Source organism: Musa acuminata, chromosome BXJ1-8, assembly GCF_036884655.1.
Source record: "Musa acuminata AAA Group cultivar baxijiao chromosome BXJ1-8, Cavendish_Baxijiao_AAA, whole genome shotgun sequence".
In the NCBI taxonomy this organism is placed as follows: Eukaryota; Viridiplantae; Streptophyta; class Magnoliopsida; order Zingiberales; family Musaceae; genus Musa; species Musa acuminata.
In genome coordinates this window covers 50094908-50120772 of record NC_088334.1, presented here as the reverse complement: position 1 = coordinate 50120772, position 25865 = coordinate 50094908, and the positions used below count along the sequence as shown (strand labels likewise).

General features: G+C 39.4%; 3 protein-coding genes across 3 annotated transcripts; 1 reads left to right on the top strand and 2 right to left on the bottom strand.

Moving 5' to 3' along the window:
• Window positions 1-973: 973 nt before the first annotated feature.
• Window positions 974-13411, top strand: LOC103995835 (uncharacterized). The gene is made up of 13 exons (XM_009416547.3): window positions 974-1451; window positions 2460-2609; window positions 2716-2928; window positions 3014-3103; window positions 4021-4137; window positions 5522-5791; window positions 6000-6156; window positions 6858-6935; window positions 7992-8092; window positions 10068-10235; window positions 10880-10954; window positions 11978-12073; window positions 12906-13411. The coding sequence occupies exons 1-13, from the start codon at window positions 1041-1043 to the stop codon at window positions 13242-13244; spliced, it is 2265 nt and encodes a 754-aa protein (XP_009414822.2). The 5' UTR covers window positions 974-1040; the 3' UTR covers window positions 13245-13411.
• Window positions 13412-14958: 1547 nt separating this feature from the next.
• On the bottom strand, window positions 14959-18773 carry LOC103995836 (uncharacterized). The gene is made up of 6 exons (XM_009416549.3): window positions 18358-18773; window positions 18160-18267; window positions 16171-16332; window positions 15933-16104; window positions 15369-15442; window positions 14959-15264 (listed from the first exon to the last, which is right to left on the bottom strand). The coding sequence occupies exons 1-6, from the start codon at window positions 18637-18639 to the stop codon at window positions 15184-15186; spliced, it is 879 nt and encodes a 292-aa protein (XP_009414824.2). The 5' UTR covers window positions 18640-18773; the 3' UTR covers window positions 14959-15183.
• A 1315-nt stretch (window positions 18774-20088) lies between these two features.
• Window positions 20089-21090, bottom strand: LOC135588593 (FCS-Like Zinc finger 13-like). The gene is made up of 2 exons (XM_065080792.1): window positions 20537-21090; window positions 20089-20389 (listed from the first exon to the last, which is right to left on the bottom strand). The coding sequence occupies exons 1-2, from the start codon at window positions 21025-21027 to the stop codon at window positions 20230-20232; spliced, it is 651 nt and encodes a 216-aa protein (XP_064936864.1). The 5' UTR covers window positions 21028-21090; the 3' UTR covers window positions 20089-20229.
• Between the last annotated feature and the right edge of the window lie 4775 nt (window positions 21091-25865).

Below are 25865 nucleotides of genomic sequence, written 5' to 3'. Positions count from 1 at the left end.
TGCGAAGACCAACTACTTCGTGCGAACATCATGTACGGCAGGAACAGCTCGCTCCGGCGTCAGTGGTGCAAAGCAATGGCTGCCTCCATCCATTATCGTTTCTCTTTCCTTCCTCCTGTCGGCAAAATATGGCCGGAAGAACGAAAACGAAGATAGTTTGAACATGAGACGCCAACATCCTCAAAACTTCTCCCTCGATATGATTGTGCGCATAAATCTTCCACTTGATGTGTCTCTAACGTAAAACCTATCAAACTACTACTACAACTTGTAAAAGAAGAACGACAGCTGTGGTTATTCGGTAATATACTTGTGTTGTTTGCGCTCTTTCACAGTCCCAGCCCTCGTGATGCGACACGTGTTCCTATTCCACCACAGCGACAGGCGTCATTTGTCAATTGGTGATAGTTTCTGTTTCGTATTTCACCCGCGTTGCTCTCGCCTCGTCCTGAAACAGCGGCACCGATATTATACACGTACAGACTTCACACGAATGACGTGGCTCGGGTCAATTGCGGGCGCCACCATCTCCGACCAACGGAATCACTTTACAACAGGCGGGTGCTTTGGAACCAAGTGTTTTTGACATAAATTGCATTACATCTGTCGTTGAATATAGTGTATTCAACTGTTATGAATTTTGAGATAACACATGTGGCCATGTAAACAATGATCCTTTACATATGCAATTATCCACTCAGAAAACACTGTTGGGCCGCTTTTCACTACAATAAATATTAACTAATTTAAACTCCTAATAATATATTATACATATAATAACAATAATTTTCCTTATAATAATGTTTTATAAGTAATATCATTTAGGATTCCAATTAATGTCAAATAATATCAAATCAACATATACTGTATATATATATACAATTAGTTAATTAATAATCATGTAGTCATTGTTTTAGTTGGGCGCGATTTCCGTTCCATCTCCTTTCTTGGCCTTATTTATTGTTTCTGTTCACCGCACGCTTTTGACGCTTCGACGCGAGCTCTTCGTGGGATCTGGACCGTCTTGAATCGGGCGGACCATGGCCGACGACGAAGCTTTCGCGAAGGCCGTCGAAGACGGGCTGAAGCTAGCGAAGCGGGTCTATGCCGGGAAGGACCAGCGGTTCGCCCCGCCGGTACCGGCGCCGCGGCCGGCCGCGGGAATGGAGCGGTCGCCGGAGTCGCCCTTTCTACCGGCGGCGCCCATGGTGTATGCGGTGATCGCCGATCCGGCTATCGTAGACAACCCGGACATTCCCAGCTACCAGCCGCACGTGCACGGGCGGTGCGACCCGCCGGCGCTGATCCCGCTTCATATGACCGATATTGGGGTGGAGGTGGACTGCATCCTCGATTCGGCCTTCGTCGCCGTCCGCGGCCGGTGGCGGGTCCACTGCGTGATGCGGACCCGGAGTTGTGACTGCCGTCTGGTGGTCCCAATGGGCGAGCAGGTAAGGAAATTTGGCTTTGATTTATCCGGCGATTGGTGATTCCATCGAAGCTGTCGCCAAATACAAAGGTTTTATTTGGTCTTCATTGCACTTTATGTTAGAACGAGGATATATATTTTGTAAATGATGAGTTATTGCTTACGTACAAAATTGCCTGCAATAACTCCGATCTCGAGCTATGTTTGTTTGTCGTTCGGCCAAGCTCGATCAGAAATATGAATCCTTTCGATCAACAATTCGGTTGATGAAGATTAGCGTTTTGATTAAATTGACACGTGTGGCTTAATTAGAGAATTGAGCTGAATGCTGCCAAATGGGAAGACAAGTTGATGGGTTGGTGATAAGTTGACGATGACATCTAGCTCGGCATCAAGCTTTTGTGGTACCATAAACACAATGAGCAAAAAGAAAAGCAAGAAAAAAAAATACTGATAATTTTGCTTCTTATATTCTCGAAATTGGCAATGCAATCCTTCAGGGAACTAAGAACAAGTTGAGACAATCATTAATACATGTATTGTGTGGTCACAAATCTTTGTTAGATGCTTTACTAAGACCAAAGGTGACTGGCGAATGTTATGATTCTCGTGGTTTCTGTTGGAGGTTTGTCTTCGTGAAATTATTTTATCCTAAAATAATTAGGTGGTTTATACTGATCTTACAGGATTAAGTAAACTACAAATATCAAAATTTGGCTGAAAAAGATGGTCCTCTAAGTTATCCTAGGTGATAGTTATTGTTCAATATTTTCTTTACCAAAGGTTTTTGTTTCCATATTAAACATTAAAGGCATGTAAATCACTTGGTAATAAATAGAATAAATGAATACTCTCTCTTGTAGAAATTAAATTATTGATTGTTTAGGCACATTCCTATGCATATAATTTTCTACAAACTTTTCATAGTTTCCCGTGAAATTCATGCCTTCTTTTATTGACTGGCTTTTTTATTGCCAATATTTTGCTAGCTTTTTCTTTCTTCTCAAGCTAAGTGTCTTTTGGCCACCAGGACTCAGTTCTAGGCATTGAGGTTGAAGTCGATGGAAGATCATACACTACCCAGGTGATTGAGCTAGAAGATCACAACATAGAGAACACTGCTAAAAGTGAAGGTGGTGGCTTCCTGAAACCACAACTGCTTTCTTTAACAATCCCCCAGGTGATTGACTCATGCATTTTGGTCTCTCACTGATCATCTATTCTCTTCTAAAAGGATATTGTCAATTCCATGTGTGATCAACATCTATATTATTTCCTTTTTGAAGGTTAATGGAGGCTCAGACATTTCCATTAGAGTGAGATGGTCTCAAAAGTTAATCTATAAAGATGATCAGTTCTTTGTTACCATACCTTTTAATTTTCCAGAATATGTCACTCCATTGGCGAAAATTGTAACAAAAAAGGAGAAGATTCAACTAAATGTGAATAGTGGTACCGGAAAGGAGGTTGTGTTGCAGAAATCAAGTCGTCCTTTGAAGGTGAAAATATGTCATATGTTAGTAACATGCAGAGGACATGAAAATAAATAGCTCTGTTAAAGGCATGCTCTCTTTCCTTTTCCAGGAAAGAAGTCGTGAAGTGGGGAAGTTGAACTTTCTGTACGAGGCACTCGTTGAGGGTTGGTCAAACCAAGATCTTGAATTTTCGTTTAGTGTAAGTACTATTTTCCTGGAGTTTTCATTTTATTTAAATTTGATCATTTTTCTAATGAGCTATGCATCTTCTAGCTTATGATTACAAGCTAATGATTGAGTTATGAACCAAATGAAGTCTTTGCTTCCACAAGTTTTTCTACTTATAGGTGTTTCTTTGCCAAAAACAACACAAAATGACACAAAATGCATGACTGCGTGCCGAGTAAAATTTGAAAATCGCTCCTTCTGGTATTTAAACTTATGGCTTTTTTAATGGTAGAATAGTTAGATCTGGAGTATTCTCTCCTGGATATGTAGATTTGCTTGCAAAATTCATTTTCCAATATTTTTTAGTGACGTTGCTGTATATATTTGCACATTCATGTAACTTATTGTCTATTGTCTACTGAATGTATTGTAGTTTTTTCTTTACAAAAACTAATAGTTAGATTATGATCTTAGTTCTTGAGGGATTTTATGGGTGTAATGAAAAAATGACAATTTTATATGGAAGAACCAATGAGTAAACAACTGAGCAAAAGGTATTTAAATGATAGTAGTAGGAATCCTTACCCAAGTTACTGGAAGATTTAAGATGTTTAAACTGTATACATATATGACAAATGAAAAGGAGGATATATAAATCGACATGTGTACCATTTTACATGCAAAATTTGCTAGAGGTAACATAACACATATGAACGTAACACCTATAAGCTTACTCTTTTTCAACACATGGATTTTATCCAGCATAAGAAGGATGTACATAGCTATGGCTTTGGTGATCAATCACTATGCTGAGGTTAATATAAATAAGACTCCTGAAGGTTCTGTAGCAGTTATTTGTAATTTTATTTTAATTCTTAGGTAATAAAACAACAGTTTTTCTGTTTAGTTATGAGTATTTCATTTCTTGTCACTTCCATATTCAAACAGGTCTCCTCGAACGATTTGTTTGGTGGTATACTCCTAAAATCCCCAACAGCATATGATGGTGACCGGAGAGATATATTCAGTCTGTATCTTTTTCCAGGAAGTAACCAGAAAAGAAAGGTCTACCAATGTCTCTTCTGCACATCTTTAGCAACACTCTTTTATCCTCAACTTAAGAAATAGATTTTTCCTTGTGCTTGCAACCTTGCATGCCATTTTAGGTTTTGAATAAGTGCACTGCAAGATTTTAAAGCAAAAGTTCTTTATTAACATATGCATAACAACATTTAATATATCCTGTAACTAGGCTAGCTATTTTGAAACAAGACAAAGGTGATAGATATCTGTAACTGAAAAAGCCAAGCCAAGTACTTCAAGTAAGTTCTCCATTACAAATGTTATCTCACTGTTCTGATTGGGTCAGAACTTTAAAAAATGCTTGTCTTCTTGATGGTGTTATCACTATTGCTTAATTTTTTTTAATCAAATATCAAATTTTGTATTGACCATAGTGGACACTGAACCAAGAAGGTTCTGTTGGAGAATAAATATCTTTCTTGGCTGTCAGCCTACAATCACTTTATCTAAAGCGGTCACCCAATTCCTCTCAAAGACCTGATGTCTACTTGGTAATTAGTGAAACTATAACTTTAAACAAGCCTTCATTCTGAATTATTTAGTGTTGGTTTCTTGCATCTTTTCCTGCCATTTAGATTGTATAGTTCCTGGCAATTGTTAAAGCTGCATTTCATGAATTGAGAGTCAGCATGTGTTTGGTGTCTTAAAGAAAGCATGCAGGTTGAGGAATCAGGCATTGGTCTCAAAATTTTCCATGTATAGACATAGAGTTGATGAAATTTGTTAATAATATAACCAGTTATTAATAATTTCCTTATGCGGAGATGCTTAGGGATTAGTATGTATATTGACATAAATAATTTTCTATAAATACTTGAATAATTTTTATACATATGTTTTTTATATGCTGGACATCTAAAATATATAAAATATTATTTTAATCACCTTATCCATGTACATCCTAGCTGTATCCCTGTGTTTATATTATGTCACATGTGTATCCTATATCCATATCCATGGTTCTTAGCTTAGAAAGTAATTTATCTAGAACATTTAGTATACAATCAGACTCACTGAGCTTGTTAAACTTTTAAAAGTTGGTTCTTCCTTCAACATTTTTTCATTATCTTTATATTATTATCTTCAAAATCCCTGGTTCTTATACATTATGCCCATTTATTTCTTTCTGGTACCCTAATTCAAATATTTCCTTGCTTCCAAAGGAATTTTTGTTGCAACTTAAATGATCTAAGCATTTTGATACACTAAAGGTAGGTGCATACTATATGGTACCTATACATGATAAGAGTCCACTTGTGAATTCAAAATGCATGTAGATATTGTACGCCAGGTTTTTCCTTTTATGTGAATATGTTCAACCAAGTTACTGTCCTAACTCTGAAAATTAACTTAGTTTATGCAATAGGCCTTCAAAAATGAAGTTGTTTTTGTTGTGGATATAAGTGGAAGCATGCAAGGAAAGCCTATTGAGAATGTTAAGAGTGCATTAACTACATCCATCTTGGAGCTCAGACCAGGAGACTATTTTGATATAATAGCTTTCAATGATGAGTTGCACTCATTCTCATCCTGTTTGGAGCCTGCAACTGAAGTTGTGGTAGAAAATGCTATTCAATGGATGAACAAAAATTTTGTTGCAGAGGGTGGGACAGACATTATGCATCCATTAAATGAGGTAAATTCTTGACCATAACAAGTTTGATATATAGCTACATGTTTGTAACCTGTTGGTTTCTTGTCTACAGCCACAGGATGAATTTAATTTGTTCTGATGTCTACATTAAAATTTCTATTTCTTTTTGTTTCTTATTTATTTCATTTTTATTAACACTGCATTCAAATTCTGTGTAATGATTGTTCTCTTTCTCGTTGTATTCTTATAGGCAATTGGTTTGTTATCAAGTGCACAAAATTCCATTCCACAAATTTTTCTCATAACTGATGGAGCTGTTGAAGATGAACGCAACATCTGTCATACTATTAGAACACATCTGGCAAATAAGGGACATATGTCTCCTCGAATTTCTACTTTTGGCATAGGTAATGGTTCTAGAAAACCTGAATATTCATCTCTAAGTTAAATGTTTCTATGTAATTCCAATAGCTGTTCCTTTGTGTTTCATGCAAGTTCCTTGTCGCTTTGGATCATCGAAGTGTTCTAGGGGGCATATCTTTTAGATGGGTTTTCTCTGTTTCTATTGTGTGGCAACTTGCATTTTATGTACTTTATTCAAATGGATGAAAAGAAACATCTAAGTTTCAGATTAACTGCAAATGTAGCTGCAAATCTTCTCATTTTCTTAGAAACAATTTTTGTGGCTGCTCTTGTTTCTCTATTGCTTCCATTACTACAACTATTATATGTTACTAAGAATCATAAAGTCCACTTCGATCAAATATATTCAGAAGTGATCATTCGAACTAGCACCTTTGTATTTTGTTTCTAAAGCTAAAATGTCACCAATTTATTCAAATGGATCTTTCAGACCTACTTTTAAAATTTTACCACAGTATCCTTGCCTTTTGGTAGATAGTGATACATGGTTTCTATGCTTCTTTTCCCCTGTGCACTAGCTTATGCTTGTTATACCTTGATTGAATTGTCAATCTCCATCAACTAATAGTGTGTTGCATAATTATTCTATTGTTTATTTTAATCACTGATTATGGATGCATCAGGTATTTGCTCTGTACTAACTTGGACTCTTTTATTTTCTTGTCACACTGAAAACTTATATTAGGTTCTTATTGCAATCATTACTTCTTGAAAATGTTGGCATCAATTGGGAGGGGTCAGTATGATGCTGCATATGGTGCAGGTCAGTTGCAATTTTTAATATGTTAAAGATCTTCAGGCATCCTTCTGTGAAAATTAATTGTTACATACGTAAGCACTTCTTTAATATTCTATTTATGATTTTTAAGGTTTGTCATGTATGAGAAATCTATTCAATGTTGATTTGGATGTTTCATAAGGCTAGGAGAGTGTGCGGGACTCAAAGGATAAACCTAGGGTAGCCATTTAGATGTCATTTGTGCATGTACAACTTGGTAGATGATAGTGTTACCGAGGAAGTAATGATTCTTCATTATAGGTGCAAGAGATCTTGAACAGAGGCATGAACTGTGATTTAAAATTTTAAATAGTCATTTTCCTATACTAGTGCTTGGAATTTGAAGTTTGAATTATAAAGTAGGATGCATCTGGTTTGTAGCAAGCCCTATACTTACTAGAGATGGTTGCACTTATTTGCTGGACCTGTATTTGATAGACCTAATGATATGGTAAATGGTTGAATGAATGTTTCTATGGTCAGTGCCTCAGTGATAGAACAAAGAAGACCTCCATATAAGTCTGTTCATTTGAAAAAAAAGTGCATTTTAAGATGGCTTGTGAACTTGCATGATCTCCTACAATGTTTCTGAGAGTCAACTGTCCAAATGGCCCCTAAGTTTTGACCACAGTTTGTACAGCTGTACAGCTAAGTTAGACACATGACATAGAAAATGCATGATTCATTATGTCTATAGTAGCCTCTACTTATTTTATACCTGTGGTGTTTAAGAAAAACGAGTTCAGCCCAATGTACAAGATGCTCATCATGCCAGGGTTTGGTGAGGGTAAACGTGCAGTCTTACCTTGTTTCCATGACTGGAAACTTAATCTCCCAGGTTGCAAAGAAGCAACTTATCATGGTAACAAGTTTTCACTCTCTGTCTGGATGAGAACATGTATTTGTGTCAGGTTTCAGGGCTTAGCTTTCTAATGGCATTATGATTGTATATTTAGTTAAGTTCTCTGGTGACATCAGTTCAAATAGTTTCATTGACCCTTTTTTATGTCAAGCTAATTGCACCTTACGTTTTCTATGTAGATCTGATTGAAAAGCATATGGCAAGATGGTTTCATAGGGCTTTGTCCACTATGCTTGCAAATATCACTATTGACATCTTCAATGATCTTGATGAAGTAGAGGTATGTTCTGGAACTGTGAGCTCCTAGCCTCCTGCAGCTGCAATGTCAACCTTAACTGGTAACATGAGGTTAATGCTGTAATCAATTCATCCACCAGATCAGTTTACCACAAAATGCCACTTTCCTCTTCATTGTGATTCTTTTGTGCTCTAGATCAAGGTCCCCAATACCAGTCCAAGACTTGTACCAATCACAATCGGACCAGCATAGATCTCAGTGTGTGAGGTGTGTTGACACAGGACACCCTCAAATGGGTTGGTATGGAACAAAGAGAAAGAGGCTGAGAAGGAGAAGGAAAGAAGGAACTGAAGGAGGAGGAAGAGGGAGATATGGCTATGCATGTCATATAAGGAAGCAGTGGCAGTGACAATGTGAGGAGGCAATAGTTATAGCAGACATGGAGGTTGCAACATTGCAGCTGAGGGAAGGAAATAGAGAGAGAAAGGATTCCAGTTAACAGTAGCTTCCTTGAAGGGAAAACTGTCAAGAGATGAGAGAGAAAGCATCATTGCAGCTGAGAGAAGGAGACAGAGAGATTATTTCAGCTATTCAGATTAAAAAACTATAAAAAACTTGGTCTGCAGCCCACAACCTAGTGGGAGTGGTATACTGGTCCAATCAAGGATCTTCGTTTTGGGTACCAGACCCATTTTGCTGATCTGGTCAGAGTAGTACATGCTGGTTAGCACTGGTGTACTATGCGTCAATATGCTAGGATGTATTAGTGTTTCAGAGAGGAAGAAAAGGGAGAAGAAGAGGAAGGGATGGAGGAAGAGGAAGAAGGAAAGGAGATGGTAGAGGAAGAGGAGGAAGGAGGAAGAAGGATGAGAAGGAAGAGGGAGGAGGAGGAAGAGGCGTTCTCATAGGCAGCTGTGCAAGGCAGAGGTGCGTGGCGAGGTTGTGGCGGAGGCATAGGCAACTGCACATAGCGGAGGTGTGTGGTGATGTGCACTACGAAGGTTTGCGGTTGTGCACGACAAAGGTGTTGCATGGCGACAGTATGCAATGTGCACAAGAAGATTAGGGTTATCACACAGACAATGATTTCCTATTTGCATGGGCAGACCAAACTAGGGATGGTCCATGTACCGGTTCATGCTCAGACCTGTACGTATCGGTCCGAGCATAAAGTCAATCCTTGGGTCCAATAGATATCGGTCTGCCCTTTTTTTTAACCTTGCTTTAGACCATATTTTCTTTTATTATTTATGCATGCAACTTGAGGTAATCATGACTTTTTTCCTTGTCAAATTAAATTGACAAAATACAACTCAAAGGTTTGCCTTTCTGGTTTTTAAAATCTAATTGAGTCTTGGATGGTCCATGCTTTACTCGAGAATAAATGCAGTATCCTCTTCATCACAAAGTCCCATTGCTTGGAAAACATTGTTACTTTTGACTGCTTTCTATTAGCATCCTTTCACAACATGTTTAACTAGTGAAACATGTAGATACTTCACTAAATCCAAACTATCAGATAGTTCTAGCTTGTTGAAGGTGGAAACTTACATCACTGCCAAAGTAGAAAGGTTGGCTAATATAATTTGATGATGGTCATGTGCAATGTGATACCATATCCTTCATTGCTGACCTTAATTATTAAGGTTCTCTTTTGTTTTATGACTCTTGAAATTTGATCGAGTTGTCTTGTGGAGTAATATTCTTGTGCCGTGGGGACTACTTATGTAATCCTCTACCATAAGTATTGATTTTAAAAATTGTGAGCATCAAAAACGACTTTGCAAACAGGTCAGTTGTTTGGACCAACAGAAGGTCTGATTTAAACTTCATTCTATAATGTCAATCATGGTGAAACATGCCATTTACACAATCTGGGTGGTATTTGATACATCTAGAATTATTTTGCGTTATCATTCTCTGTCTAGATTTTATCTCATTATCAAGCAATTTATGATTTACTTGCGTGTTTTCTTAGGCATATAATCACCTTAAAACTTGTTTGCTTTCCTCGCAGGTATACCCTACTCATATTCCAGACCTAATGCGATGTCCATTGATCATATCAGGCAGATGTCGTGGAAAGTTTCCGGAGACTCTTAAAGCTAAGGGAATCTTGGCTGACATGAGTGACATTATTATTGACTTGAAGGTGCAACATACAAAAGATTTTCCTCTTGAGAAAGTAAGATGCTTATGTTTGATCTAAATGCTTTTAATTTCTGTTAGACATCTTACCTCATGTCAATTTGTTATCAAAGATTAAGTATGCCATACATGTCCATGGGGTCTTTGCCACCATATGGTACCTTGTTGGTGTGGTACTGCATGATGCCCATGCTGGTCATGAGCCAATGAAGCATGCCATTGTATTCAGTGCCTGCACCTACCCACAATAACATGTGATAATGGTTTCACACATATTGATCCCGGCCAGCATGGGATGGCATGACACCAGCAATTTCAGTGCAATATCAATAAACTCTTGTTCTGATAACATATTATGCATTGATGATTAGCACCAGTCTCAGACCAAATGGTCAAGAACCAGTCAATATTAGTTTTTTGGGTGATACCAGGTGACGTATTATGCCGGTCCAGTAGATTACTAGATAGATGTTGGACCAAGATTTGGACCCTTATCAATCAGAATCCATAAGTTCAAATTATTATGACTGTCAACTTCACTATTATTAGAACTGCCTAGATATATTTATGCTCGTGTATTTGACTTTATATTCAAATTGAGATTAGCTGTGTATGCAGGCCACAGATTATTGGTATTGCAGATCTGAATGATATTCTTTCCTTAAATGATTCTTTTTACAGGCTTTTTCTAAGCAACATATTGATCTTCTTACAGCTCAGGCATGGTTTTCTGAAAGCAAACTACTTCAGGAAAAGGTTTGTTGTTACCACACTTAGTATGTCATCTGCAACAGTCAATTGCTGTATGCATGGATCAATTTAGAAGTTCTAAAGTGCATAACTACAAAATCTTATTCTGTTCTTTCAGATAGAGTTTTCAATATATTTGATTCTGTACTTGTATATGCTTTGACCAGAATGCATGTCAGATTCACTTTTCCATATAGGTCATCATTTTCCTCATCTCCAGTAACATCTACCCACGTGTATGACATGTGCTGCTAACTAGTCTTATTTTGGATATGTTGCATATCTTGCAGCAGAGGCAAACCTGCCCTAAATTCTTAAAAGAAAAATAGACCTGCATTTATGTTGGATGTTTTTTCCTTGTTTAATGTAATGTATGAATCAATAGATTCACTATTTGAGGGAAGTATGCATTACAAAGAAAACAGTGGTGGGAAATTAAAACTGACCATAATGTTTTCTTTTGTGGATCTCAGTGGTGGGAAATTACCAATGCAGTGACCTAAAATAGTTGAAATCTCGTGGCTAAATTCTAGGAAATGCAATGAATAATTCACATAATAGATAAGAATTTCACTCGAACGACTTCACAATTCCTTAAGAAAGACCATTGCATAGAAAATGTTATTTTTAATTGATTTAACTAGCAAGCTGCTTCAACAAAATCATGCATGACCCTACGACCTCATGTGGAATGGCTTTCTTCCAATGTCATCAATTTTAGACTACAACGCACTGACAAATGCATATCTTGCTTTAGATATGGAGATATGCAGGTTCATGTCAATCGTTTTTTCCTATGCCGAAATTCCTTTGTTTTTTGTCATATATTAAATTGGAAGTGTTTAAATATGCTGAAATCTTTAAAATTCTAGTTTATCTTTGAAAAATGAAAATAAGATGATTTCTTCAACGTAGTCAAGTAGTCTTTTCTGTAATTGGCTGTCATAAAATTTGGTATTACATCTGCTCATAAATAGCAATGTCATGGCCATGTATACTTTGTGTTTTATTTTCTCTTTCATTATATAGGTGACTAAATTAAGCATACAGAGTAGCATCCCCTCAGAGTATACGTGTATGGTCTTCCTTCAAACTGACACTGGAAAGCAGGAGGCAATAAAACAGGTACTGCAGCTGTGCTAGCATATTTTACCACATGCAAGGCAGGTATTCACCTGTCTAATAATAGTAGGTGATCTGATAATAAAAAATTTCAATCCAACTTCCTTGAATATTAACTAGAGTTGGACATTATTCTGGAGATTATGTTTGCTTTGGCTGAAATTATGTTCTTTATAAACTGGTGCATTGGTATGCCTGCCCAGTAAGCTAAATAAGCATGGAAATGACTTCTAATTGCAAAGAAATATTTGCTTCATTTCTCGACTAATATGGTAAGGCTTTAACATGCATACTTGTGATCCTTCAATTGGTCATTACTGCCACTGTAAGAGTATTTGTTTTCTGGGATTTCTGAACATCAAACAGTTTCTGATGATGAAAAGTTTGTGGAGTCAGATTCATGTATTTAAGATATCTTGATCATTTTATATAAGTTGACTCAAATCTCCCAATATAAGGTTGCATCATCAATAGCCAAGAAATCCGGAAAGAAACCTCTGTTATTGATAAACCTTGATCGTTTTACAAGTCTCAACACTAAACCATCGCATTTTGAGACTTACAATTTCAACTTGTTGTTATTATATATGTTCCAAATTCCTATGTAAAAGAGAGTGTCTACTCAATTCTCTGTGACTTTTGAATGCAATGGTAGGTTCATCATTAGTGTTTCCGATTGAAATGAGTTCTAAGTAGATCAGATACAACATAAAATGAAGTTTTCAAACATCATACTATTATTGTTTGCCTTAACCCAAAACCAACCTAAAACTGGCATAGGATCTCAGCACCATAATGTCCAAATTATCTGATAGATGTTGCATGACTGTAACAGGTTAAGAAAAAAGATTCTCGGAAGCATGCCAATCCAAAAGAAAACTTATCAGTTTTGGTACGCAGAACAGCCATTGGATTTGGAGATATAATTGCAACCACGGAAAACCATCCTACTGGATTTGGAGGGCTCAAGGAACCTGAGACCTTTGACGTCTACAACAAGGCTGTTGGCTGCTGCAACGGGATAGCCTACTGCTGCTGCTGCCCGTGCTTCATAAAAACATGTTCTAAGGTGAACGATCAGCTTGTGATTGTAATGACACAGCTCTGTACAGCTCTTTCATGCCTTGCCTGCTCAGAGTGCTGCACCGAGTTATGCTGTGATGGCTCCGAATAGTTAGATTTCTCTGGCCATGCCATTGTTGTATATTTTGTTATTTATGTTGCCGGTTACAAGAACATTAGTTCCAGGATGAGTTGTATAATGCCTTGTATTCATGCTTGTATGTTGATATATAGCAATTGACTTAAGACACGAGGAAATGACGATAACGATTCTTTGTATTTGAAGATGTTTTTTCTCTTTTTATTTTTTGTCGAAAGCTATATTAAATTTTTGAAAAGATTACATCCATCACCTTTGGCTGAAGAGAGGGATGGTTCTCTCTCTTAAAAGTTATCAACTATCAATGCTACTATTTACACATCTTAATACAATGGTAAGGTTGCTTTTTTACAATTTGAGAGATCAAGATACTATATATAAATAAATATAATATATATATATATATAATTTCTTAAAGTTCTTTTTTTTTTTTACATAATGCTCCTTTTTGGTTTATTTTGGCAGAGCGCCTCAAATTTAAAAGATAAACTTACCTATGTTACTCGTCAACGCCACTCTCACTCCTCCGATCATCATGGTTCCTATCTTTTTATTATGATCCATCATTAGCGGGACCTCATATAGGCGGTAAAAGTCCCTTCCCCTTTCTTTTTTTGTCATTAGGATCTCTTTTCCCACTTCTATCACCGTTCAATCTACCAACGAGAAGCCCTCCTCCCCCTTCCTTTGTTCATTGACATCCATAGTCCTTAGACGAGAAGCCTCGCCTTGGCCGCCCTCCTCTTGCCATCTCCTCCGATGTCCTTGTCGACTAGAAGTCAATCAACTCTAACATTCCTTAGTCTTACTGTGAGGCCTATCACAGGGGTGTGGGGGGGGGGGGGGGGGGGGGGGGGGGGGGGGGGTTGGGTTGTGGGCGCAAGGGTTGCTTCGTCAAATGGGCCAAATTCGTAAATGTGATGTCAACATGCTATAATATCGAGTCAGAGCACTATCGATTGAGGCTAGCTCTAGCGTAAGCTAGGGACCCAAGAGCATTGGCCATCTTGACGAGAGCCAAGGTAAGGAAAAAACCATAGTCATATGAGCTTGCTAACACCCTCAAGGTGGGAGGAGGTGACGGTGACAAGGTGAATACAACAAGGGTCTCGCAATGTTAAAGGTGGCCCACAATGCAATGCAATGCAACAAGACAAAGACCAAATATAATTTCATCTTAAAAAATAATAATAAAGAGCACTCCGCGAGAATAAACCAACAAAAGAGCATTATGTGAGAAAAGACAAAAAAGTTAAAAAAAATTAAGAATTTATCATTATACATATATATAAATAAATATAAACTTGAAAAATCTAACAAAGAACTTAAAAGGTAAATTATGTCAACTATTTTTTGCAAACTCGGAGGAGGAGGAGCAAGTTCATGTTTGTTCAGGATGTCACCTAAAACTTTGGAATTCATCCAAATAATATCTTTTTCAACAACTGGATACAAGATACCATCGGTACACTTAGCCCCATGAAATGAAACATCACTTCCGGTCTGCCATATCATCCATAAGGAAGTAGAAACCATAGTCCTCACAATTAGGATTTAACACTATGGTCATAATAACCCTTCCCTAAGCCATACTCCTTCATCTAAACTCGAGTTATAATTTTTCATCACAAAGATATCACCAGATGGGGCCAACTCTTTCCCTTCCCATTAGCCATTGAAATGGCCAAACGGAAATCAGCTCATCATTTTTTCCCATCTTACAAACTTCAGAACCATCTTAATATTATATACATTGTATTCAAGTTGTTCTCCGATCCTTTCCTCAAAACAAAGAAAGGAGTTTTACAGAGCTCCCATCGGTTCAATTGATATTATTAAGCAACTAAACACAGGACAGTGTCCAACATATTTTCTAGCCAAAGAAACAAACACACAGCAACTAATGTAATTTTAGTAACACAGATCGATAGAGTTCTATGATCCAAAATTTTCATCGCTGTAAAAGCCTCTTCACGAATCCCTGCATTGTGTTACCCATCCCTGCCCCGACTGCCTCCGCTAGGTATGCAGCCTACAGAAGCAAACCAGCTCAACGTGAATGATGTGGTCAACTTCTAATGTGACAAATGAACTGGAAGCTATAGGTGGAAAGATGGAAGGATAATACTGTAATACCTCTTGAACAGTTTTCTGAAAGTCGAAAGCATCCTTTATACAGCGGTCTAAAAACCTCCATGTGTCTTGAAACTCTGCAGAACAATAAAACATGCCTAGCTTTGTTGGAGATGAAAAGTAACAATATAGCATGCAGACAAAAACATGTTGAGTATCTTCAGCTGTTAATCAAGTGGCATTAGCAGGAAGAGACATGAGAGGAAGGAGCAACTATGGGAGAGGCCAAAGAAAACCTCACAGCAAATGATAGTCCAAAGAGCACCCAAGTCAACACTTTGTGAACCTCAATGACCAAAAGCATGCATAGATTGAAATATGCAAAGAGATGGTTGAGCGTCAATTGAATCAACTATTCAAATGGAAAAAAGATCAGTGCAATGACCTTAACACTATCTTGTTGAGGGTCAACCTTCGCCATATGATGTGATTACTTTGCTTTATGGAAAAAAAGTCTAATCATTTTTTAAATAGTTCTTTATCCGGAGGAAGTTGTTCAGTCAGAAATGATTATGAATAAATTTAGAACAAAAAACATGAGAAATTTAACGAGTGAAAGAACTGAACCTAGAGAATGATCAGTCACCATATACACTTCAGTTGTTGAGTAAATACCCCCAAGTACTGTTCGCTTCACATACCAATCTATGTCAGAACCTGAATCTCCAGCCGCATGCCATATCTCATCAACCAGTTCAGCCCGTTGCTTAAAACTGGTTGGGAGGTTTGCTGGTTGTGCCTGAGAAAAACTAAGGTAATGAGCTCATACACTGATAACTTGGTCAATAGAAACACAAACTTGCACCTGGATACTTAGCGCTTGTGGCCATTTTGATATATAAGGTGCTTGCATCTTCAACCGGATGCGAATAAGCTTTCCGAGACGATTACTAAGTATCAAATCTTTTAGTTCATCTCCTGACTCAACTTTGTCTATAAGTTTTTGAAGGCAGTCATCCATGAAAAACTGAAGAGATGAAAAAGAGCACACGAACAAGATTAAGAACAATGTGGTATACCATACAGGTAAGATAGTGGCATAAGCTAGAGAAACTTCTGAAACTATGGTTGTCAATATCTCCTTAAAGCAGAGAATATACTGTCAAATTTTAGTACAATTCGCACATAAAGATTCAACTGGGAGAACCAAATTTTATCATTATCTCTGATAGTTGGGTGTCATGGTCAAATCTCATTTCATGAAAAATCTTAGAGGTATCTTAATGACTTTTGCAATATCTTCCTGTTGTAATATCCATGCTAAAATCTTCAAACGATGTTAATGACACAAAGGATACTAGTACAAGCTAGCTGAGACCAGTAGAAATTGCAAACAAAATATGCTCAGAATCAAAGAACATGAAAGAAAATTAGATTTAAGTTCTTGCTACCTATTACTTATTAATACAAAGATATTATTAAAACTCAAAGAAACAAGCTTCATGCAAAAGATAACTAGTAAAAGCTGTTAGATGACTACAAGGCCTGCCAGTAATTCCAACAAGAGAAGTATACCAAGATAAGGTGCTTCAGAGGAAAAAACTAACCATCAACAGATGAACTAAAATTTATCCAATACGGAATATCACATTCTCATGATGAGTGTCAAGCATGATTAACTTTTGAAGAGTTAAATCAGATCAATTAGAACCTAAGCATCTTCAGCATCAATGACGTTGTCCTCAAAAATGATTTGGGAAAAAAGAAAACGAGAGCATAAGCATTTATTAAGCCAACTCACCACCATTAACATAGTGCAAGTCAACTGTAATATATTGAACGATAATGCCAGCATGAACTGACATTCTACACCAGAGCTACAAAACCTGTTTAACATGTCGCTAATAATGATTAGTCGAATATTCTTGACTCAAGTAATTTTATTTTAAACTTTTAATAATCATATTGCCAAAATTCTATGCCTAAGAATGTTGGGATAGACTTCCTTGAAAAGGAATGTTAGTATAAAAATTCAATCTACACAATGAATGCCCCAATCATCGGAGATATGTTTACATAAGTACAAAAAAGGTTCACACTCTAAAACGTATCATATAAGATTCTATACATCTAATCCTAGGTACAAAATAAATTTCCAACTGAGATTGGAAGACTGAACTTCTTTATTTACGAATTAAATATGAGATTTCCTCATGTTGATCTCAAATAGGGTTGTTCCTCATTTATTTAAATACTATAATAAACCCAAAAAAAAAACTACTCGGACAGAAAAGTCATTCGGCAATAATTGAATCGGCATGAAGAACCACATGTTAGAGCATGACGTGCCAGTGCCGACAATTTTAAACTATGGCTACATCAAACTTTTGATTTGTCTCAGCCAGTATACAGGGAGTGCCTTGATCTAGATGTTATCCAACTCTTCAAGAACAAGAAAACAGGTGTACATGAATGTCAATTCTATGCAAGCATAACCTAAGCATTGAGGCTATTTTATCAATCAAGAACTAGCTGGCAACCTAGAATTATGAACAATAATCCCAATTTTTTTTTTACCAATTACAGTCCCAGAAACTCTGCAACCTAATCCGAAACCCAGATATGTAGTTTCCATTCAGAAATTCAAACTTGCAATTGATCCATAAGGTTCAGTGGAGTTTCATAACATTCTAAAACAAATAAGGCACGGCAAAACCAAATGCCATCTACAACCACGAATCAGCTCTAATTACTTGAAAGAATGTACAAGAATAGCCTATTTCAGAAGTATCAAACAGAAAAGGGTGAGGTAGGCATTGATCTCAGACCAATCGACAAAGCTGCGTCTGTTTACCTCAACAAGTGCGGCTTCTTTACGAGGAATCGAGCCGACAATGGCCGGGGACACGCCCGCGTCTCTCGCCCCAGCGATCATCGCGGACTCGCTCCATCCCATCCTCACCTGCAACACCACAAATGTCACGCGAGATCGAGAAACGCAGATCTTAGCACACAGTCAAGAAGCACGCGCTTGAGTGCATCGAAGGCTTACGACGTGAGGAAGGGCCGCGCGGAGGACCCGAGCTTGCTCCTCCTCGTACTTCCCCGCGCCATCTGTCGTCCTGGATCCGGCCCTCTGCCGGCGGGCCGAGCCATCATCCTCCGAGGTATCTTTCTGCTGCCGCGGCTGCTCCTCGGAGGGGGCCGGGGGAGGGGTGGGAAGGGGCGGGGCGTCGGTGGAGAAGCAGCGGAGGGCGGAGGGTGCCGCTGTGGCGACACGGTGGCGGGACGCGAGGGCGGAGAGGAAGCGACGAGTGGCCGCCGAGCTCAACATCGCGCAGAGAGAGAGCGAGAGACGTTTGAGGAAATGACCGAGTGAGCGAGTCTGTTGGTTTCCGCCGCTGAGGTTCACGAAACGGTGTGCGCATAATGAGGGTATGGTGCGACTGAAGCATTCGCCATTGGTGGTAGACGAAACCGTAAACGAACGGTGGATCAAACGGTTTTGCGGTCGGGGTGGGCAGTTCGAGCTGGTCATGTGGCTCGGATTTGGGCTTCGATCCCCGACCTCCCACCACGGAAACCCTCCAATAATTCCTAAGCGGGCCCTTCGTTGTTGTGGCGGGGCCCGCCGGCGGCTTTTCTACTTGCTAGAGCAGTAATCTCCTTTCACCTTTTATCTCCAGATGTTGATGCTTGATACAGTCATTTCATACAGACCAACACTTCCTCTTTCCCTGCTTACCAAAGTGCCATTATGGCTTATACAAAGCTTTTGATTCACCATTTTTGTTTGAGATTGGTGACGGGAAAGATAGAAGAGAGAGAAATGATAATATCCAGACGAAATCAATCTAACTTAGTTCGGATTCATATCCATAGAAAGTGTGACTACTCGATGGTCAAGTCACACGAAGACTAATGCTGAATGGGTTTACAGTCTTTTTGATGCTCTAGTTAGTTTTAAAATAAAAAATAAATTGATCTTAATTATTTTGACCCGAAAAACTTTTTTCAATGTATTTATTGTAACAAAATTTGAATAAAATATTTCTTCATTATTCTCTTTCTGATTAACCTAAAAAATCACTGCAATTGCATACAATCAATATATTTCAGATAATTTGGACATTTGGTATGTTCTGTGCAAAGGAAAGTAGTGATAAATTGTGTAAACTAGTGAATAAGAAAGCTATTTATTTGTAGCTGAGACAGCTTTTAGTTAGGTTTAAATATGAAGGGTTCAAACATCCCAACTTCTCGAGAAAGCCTCAGTGACTGATTGAACTGAGGATTCTAAAACTATCCTGTGGATGATACCATCTCTTCTTTGTGTTCCTGCTGTTAAATTCTTTCCAAGGGCATGAGTTCAATCATTGAGCATACAATCTTTTTGCCTATTTTCCATAAGAATTCATCTTCATAAATTGTTACAAGTATTTTTTATTTTAAGATACAAATAATATTGGCCCAAAAGATGATATTTTGAACTTAGCTTAGCTCCAACTCTCATCTTTCTTGATTTTTCAGGAGCAGCTTTTTCTTGCATGTATCAGCATAGACTTCAAAGCTTTCTCAGGAATTTTAATATATGGTAGATGGTAGAAGAATTGGATCGAGTGTACATATCTGTTCTGGTTGACCAAATCTATAATTTCCGTTTACCCATCTCTGTATGGTGATCCCAACTCGATGCATCTTTTTTGGCTCTTCATGATGAAAGATAATAGCATGGATTTCTTGAGCCAAGAAACCCCAAACCTTCGAAGAGGAAAAACTGGGATTTAGTTTGCGATCATAACTATCAAAATTTCTCTTACGCAACAGATTACACTGTTCTCATGCTAATTAATATCATCATGTGTAAACATGGTGTGATTTCCGGCAGCTCCAAGCTCTCTGATGCCTTCATTTGATTCCACGTTCACGACACAACGATGCCCGGAGAGAAGATCCGGTCACCGGAGTACGGCGAGCTCGATATCTCGGTCGGTCTCGTGGCTTCTGACCCACAGTTTTCCTGGTACTCGTCACTGACGATCTGCTGGTATCTGCACTCCATGCTACAGAACGCCTTCTCTCCTCTGCAACAACGATTGCATCTCCGTTAGCATACCATCGTATGCTATGCATCTAATTTCACAGAAGAGAAAGATTGGTTCTTGATCATCCAAAGAAGTAGATGATCCCAATCTCTTCAATTATCTGAGACTAAAAGATGTGTAATTTACCTATACATGTAGATATCCTTTCCATGGAGTCTCTTCCTACACAGGTGGCAGTGGCTAAGGAAATCAGCCACCTGAAACCCCCCAAATTCTCCGGGCGTCGGCGGCGACAGGGACTCGCAATAGAAATCCATCACCCGCTCTCCTAAATCTCCACCGCCTTTCCCTTTTTCACCACTTCCACCGCTGGAGCACAGTTCAGATACCTCCGGACACCCTCTACGCCGGCTAGTCCTCGACGGAGTGATCGCGATCGGCGACGTGGCCGTGCTAACGATCACGTTAGCGGGACTCCCGCCGCGGGTCCTCTCGAGGGCCGCCACGATGGCTAGTCCGACACAGTCGGGCTCGAGCTTCCTCCAGACTTTAGGCGACTGGGTGTTACGTTCCGGCGAGTTCACCTGTGTTGGGGTGGCGTCGGCCAGCCGTGCTCGATCACCGGTTAGTATAGGGTCCGGTAGCCGCCGGATTAATGGCCGAGATTGATGCACCATCTTGGCCGGAGTTAGCCCAACCCTAGATTCACACCCAGAGAGCAATTTGGAGGAGATTGAGAATGGGGATTTGTGCTCGCTTTTTATAGGCATCAACGTCTCCAATTTAGTACCTACTCAATTATTTAGTACTAATTTCTTTATTATTTTAATGGGTGAAAAATATTGAATTATTGAGCAATCATTGCTCGCTGAAATATATGCGGTTGGACGACGGGAGCAACTCCGCTACACGTAAACTAATTATATAGGAGATTCCGAACAAGAGGAATCGAGCCCGTCGGATGAAGAGATTGGACGGTCAGGATTGGGGATCCTGAGGTTATTGGATATCGAGAACAAGCCTGCGAAAGACTCACATGGATTTCGGGGGGCCAGACGGAGGTGTCGGAGAAAGACGGGAAGTCACCTCCGCGGATGGAGACCGGGTAACCGGGAAGTGAGGGGCGCGTGCCGGTTGCCCACGATGGCGAAGTGGGGAGGAGGGCGGAGTCGAGCGACGGCCACGTGGCTGTGGATTCGAAACCCCTCCAAATCCACCGTCCGATCAAGAACTGTGGGTCTGCCGGGGCCGCACGTGTACCACATCTCGTGCCGCGCGAAGCGCTGTGGGCCAACGTGCTTCGCCAGACGACGAAGTGCCAGCATTGTCGGCGGGGCCCCCGACGTTGAGGCCTGGCCCCGCCTCCACACCTTCGGTTCGTGGCTGGGGCCGGCTCCCGTGGCTCGGCCAGAGACGAAACCATGATGAAGCCCCTCCGATTGGTCCGAGTGCAGGCCCCACACCGTGGGGCTCGCTGTTTGAGTCAACTATACGGGATGCCCAACCCTGTTGCGGCCGGGGCCCATGACAGCACTCGAATAAAAAAGTGGTTACTTTCCGGGTGCGTAACTGAGTGGACCCTCTCGGAGGCATGTGGGGCAGACTGAAAGCGACGTTGTGGGCCAATGAACAGGGAGATGAGTGAGTCAGTGCGTTGAGTGGGGATGGTAGGTATTCTTGAGATTGGCCGCTTCTCCATCCTGTGGGACCCAGTGTGGCATTCTTTTCGTCGTTACTGTTCTTTTTCTTTTGTGGGTCCCCCTCCCCGTGGGTGTGGTCGATGAGCAATTCGATAGAAAGTTCTTTTCACATATATTATTTTGGGATTTATGATGGTATTTGAGTGTCATATAATAGATCGTTTTTATCTTTTTAGAATTACCAAGGTTTCATTTGATGCAGAAACTGTGTAATTACTGAGCTTGGCTCGGTGTGCGATTCGATTCTGATGCAGAAAAACAATAGTAGACAGCCCTGTTAGAGACGGGCTGAGACATCATAGCTTCGACCAGCAAAAAAAACATTGGTTGGAATACGTCCGATGCTTCACTATGAATCTGCTGAGACCGAGTCATCTCCAGCTCCACCTTGCAAACTTTCTTCCATAATGATGGCATTATTGGATTAGTGGGTTCACGAAGAAGACAACTTAGCAGGTGGAACATCACTTTCTGATGCTCTCGCATTTGTCGTACTTAATTGTGTTCGCATTCCCATGTTAATCTCAGTGTTATGCAGATTACGACGTTCGTCTTTATTGCGAATAAAGTTAGTATCATGGATTAGTGGATTAATCTTGCCCAAAACCCTCTTCTTTTTTTTGTTGTGGTGGCAGACAATGGGATCGCATATGTTCTTGTGCTTTTATGGGTTTATCGAGTACATGTTTGATGAGGAGGAGAACATTCCTAAAGGACAATATGCACATGGTTTGCTAATGAATCTTGTGAAACTAAGATCTCTACCGCACCCATGAACAGATGTCTCTTGATCTCTTCCAAAGTGTAGCACAGCAGCATGGTTCTAAGTTCCAATAAGAAGACTGAACTGGCCATGCAGATGAACACAACTGAGAAGGGAGAAAAATAGTGCATCATGGAGACAGAAGAAGCTACTGAGATGCTATCTGTTTTACTTCTTAAGAGTGAGTACGTCAACACCAAGGTGAATGAACATGAACTATCAGATGCATCAGCTTTTACAGAATGTGTAAAGCCAAAAAAAAAAAAACCACTGTTTCTTCATGATCAGAAGATGAATATATTTTCATAGATCAGGCGAAAACAAGAATAGATACCAACTTTTGTTGAATGCATGCATGAGAACGAAGTTCCACTCATTTAACACCCAAAAAAATTGTTCCTTGCCATCAATAACAAGTGGGACAAATTTAAAAAAGAGACATAAGATTTTTTTTTTCATACAGTATCTTTTTTTTAACTTTTGACCTTTGTACAATCGTGATCGTCTTGGGCTCTCATCTATCGTCTTTGTCTTTATTCTTGTTCGGTGCTCTCATCATCATCATTGTTTGTCATTATTGATGAAAAAAATAGATTGATGAAAATAATAGAAGATAAGAATAATTATCGAAGAAGAGAAGAAGCTTTATTTAGAAATAAAATAGCTTTAGCTTCAATACATTAACATGTTCCCTCTCCTATTTATACAAATTAGGAGAAGTGATTTCTCTAAATAGAATAGAGGATTTTTCTCAACAGAATAGAGAGGAAAGATGACTTTGTGAGTAGAGCAAGAGCAGATCGCTGCTACTGTTGCGATTGCTGTTGCTATCAGGGTATAGGCGTTCCCTTCGTTCTCCTTAAGTCCACCGTCTTTTGGCAGATCAACGAAGGCTACTGCGGTGAGGACAAAGGCGAAGCTTCGCTTTTCTCAACGACGTTGGTTGCTAGCCAAAAGCAAGAGCGAAACTTCGCTTTTCTCACTACTCTGATACTATGATGAAAATAATAGAAGATAAGAACAATTATTGAAGAAGAGAAGAAGCTTTATTTAGAAATGAAATAGCTTTAGCTTCAATACTGTATTAATATGTTCCCTCTCATATTTATACAAATTAGGAGAAAGGATTTCCCTAAACAGAATAACAGAATAGAGAGATTTCCTCGTATAGTTAGGGAAATCTTATCTTCTATCAATTATCAAGGTGTCACTAAAGCTTTTACCCTCGCCCTTCGTCTTTACCATACTCTTTATCATTATTATTGTTTTCCTCCTCATCTCTATTTCGAACACCTCTCAAAACGTCATCTTTAAATAAGGTGTCCTCAACCACCTCTTATATTCCAAGCCTCCTTAATTAAGGAGCATATCATTTCTCACTTTTGTCTATTGTTTCTCGTCGTATTTGCCTCTCGTCATCACTTGATCATGGGAGCTGAGTAGTTTGGAAAGAAGGTACGGGTGACACATGGCACAATAGGCCATGCGATAGACGAGGGGAAAAACACTGCAATGATTATTTTCTTTTCCTCTATCAAAATCAATGACGATGATACATCGGAAAGAGTCGATAATCAATGTCGCAAAAGGGAATGAGGCCTCGCAATTACACGCAAGTGGTATTGTGATTATCTTTTTGCCCTCGGTTTTATCCCCCACCTCGATACTCTTGAGCAATAGATGATCACATGGAGGGGCCTCGTGACGGAGTGGAGGCAACGGACAAAGATTAAGAGTAATCTTATATTTTTTTAAAAAATAAAGGATTCACTATAGATAAAAATGAAAACTTCAAATTTTTTTTTGAGAAATTTACCAGAGAAAGGTAATCTAAGATTAAAAAGAGAACATTGTTAATACCATTATGTAGGAAACACAATTATCATAAAAAGAAATGAGAAATCGGTATTGCCGTGATCAATCTATTCTCGTACAATAACAAATTGGTTTGTGACAAGTTTAGAGAAGTAGAAACCTTCTTCCCCGGTGGAAGGACCCAACAAGTTCCCTACTGATATGAATCTATATGGATTCCCAAAGTATGCTTAACACTCCATTATAAGTTAGCACCAGCGAGTGTTACATGGATCAAAAAACGAAAGAGGGGAAACCATCAGAACTAATTCGATGAGCCATCTCCTGTAAATTTCATGTTCAAACCCACAAAGCTTTTTGTGGCTTTGGACTGCAATGGCTTATATTTGATCATGCAAATAAACACCATTCTTATTGATCTTACGCACCTAATAGAGTAAACAAAAGGGATTAATGGTTAGAGCATAATATAAATTGAATCCTTTCCGAATTGTTTAAACCTTTACGATAATAATAAGACATTATCGGATCCAACAAGTTCTGATGACATGCGAGCATCGTCCCAGTCATCAGCCACGTTATCAGATAACTATCCAATCAACAACAACATGCATGATTGGGATCAAACCCCTCTTTACCTCACTCGAATACCAACCGAAGATAACCACATCTTTTTCATTATAAACGAGTACCCTACGCTGATTGGACTGTTTGAGCGGTCAACGAGTGAGAACACCTTAAAAGAAGATTCAAGGATAAAAGTGGTAAAGGATGACCCAATGTGAGGTCAACCAAACACATCAATGGAAGCGGAATAGCCGGTGACGGCCACATATAGTGAATTCCAAGTTGTAAGCCTCACTCGGCCTGCTGCTGGGTTCCACTTCTCTTGTATTCTGTGACACCGCTGGACACACGGACAACGAACGACGCCAACTGCCACAAGAAAACTCGACAAGGCGCTCGCTACACCGGCCGCCGCCGCTGTTTCCGCAGATCTACCCTGCCACGTCTCTCTCCCGTCTGTAGTTGTCCACGTGGCAAAGACATGTGGGACCTGCGTTCATACGGCGCTCGTAGTGGATGGTGTGATTCCGGGGCGACGGAGGTGGAGTTACGTAACTCACCGTCCAGAAGACAAGCGTGCCAGTAACATCCGACCGCGTCTCCATGCGGCCTTCTTCTGTCTCTCTCTCCTTTTAAATACGCGCCCATTCTTCCCGCCTCATTTGGAAAG

Excerpts from the sequence above, each read along its gene's own strand:
- LOC103995835 (XM_009416547.3), top strand. The coding sequence starts at position 1,041 with ATGGCCGACGACGAAGCTTTCGCGAAGGCCGTCGAAGACGGGCTGAAG. Across the intron at positions 3,104-4,020 it reads ATCTTGAATTTTCGTTTAGT|GTCTCCTCGAACGATTTGTT; the intron begins GTAAGTACTATT and ends ATATTCAAACAG. Across the intron at positions 10,955-11,977 it reads GCAAACTACTTCAGGAAAAG|GTGACTAAATTAAGCATACA; the intron begins GTTTGTTGTTAC and ends TTCATTATATAG.
- LOC103995836 (XM_009416549.3), bottom strand. The coding sequence starts at position 18,639 with ATGTTGAGCTCGGCGGCCACTCGTCGCTTCCTCTCCGCCCTCGCGTCC. Across the intron at positions 16,105-16,170 it reads CACAAGCGCTAAGTATCCAG|GCACAACCAGCAAACCTCCC; the intron begins GTGCAAGTTTGT and ends AGTTTTTCTCAG. Across the intron at positions 15,443-15,932 it reads GGTGACTGATCATTCTCTAG|AGTTTCAAGACACATGGAGG; the intron begins GTTCAGTTCTTT and ends ATTGTTCTGCAG.
- LOC135588593 (XM_065080792.1), bottom strand. The coding sequence starts at position 21,027 with ATGGTGCATCAATCTCGGCCATTAATCCGGCGGCTACCGGACCCTATA. Across the intron at positions 20,390-20,536 it reads AAGGATATCTACATGTATAG|AGGAGAGAAGGCGTTCTGTA; the intron begins GTAAATTACACA and ends TCGTTGTTGCAG.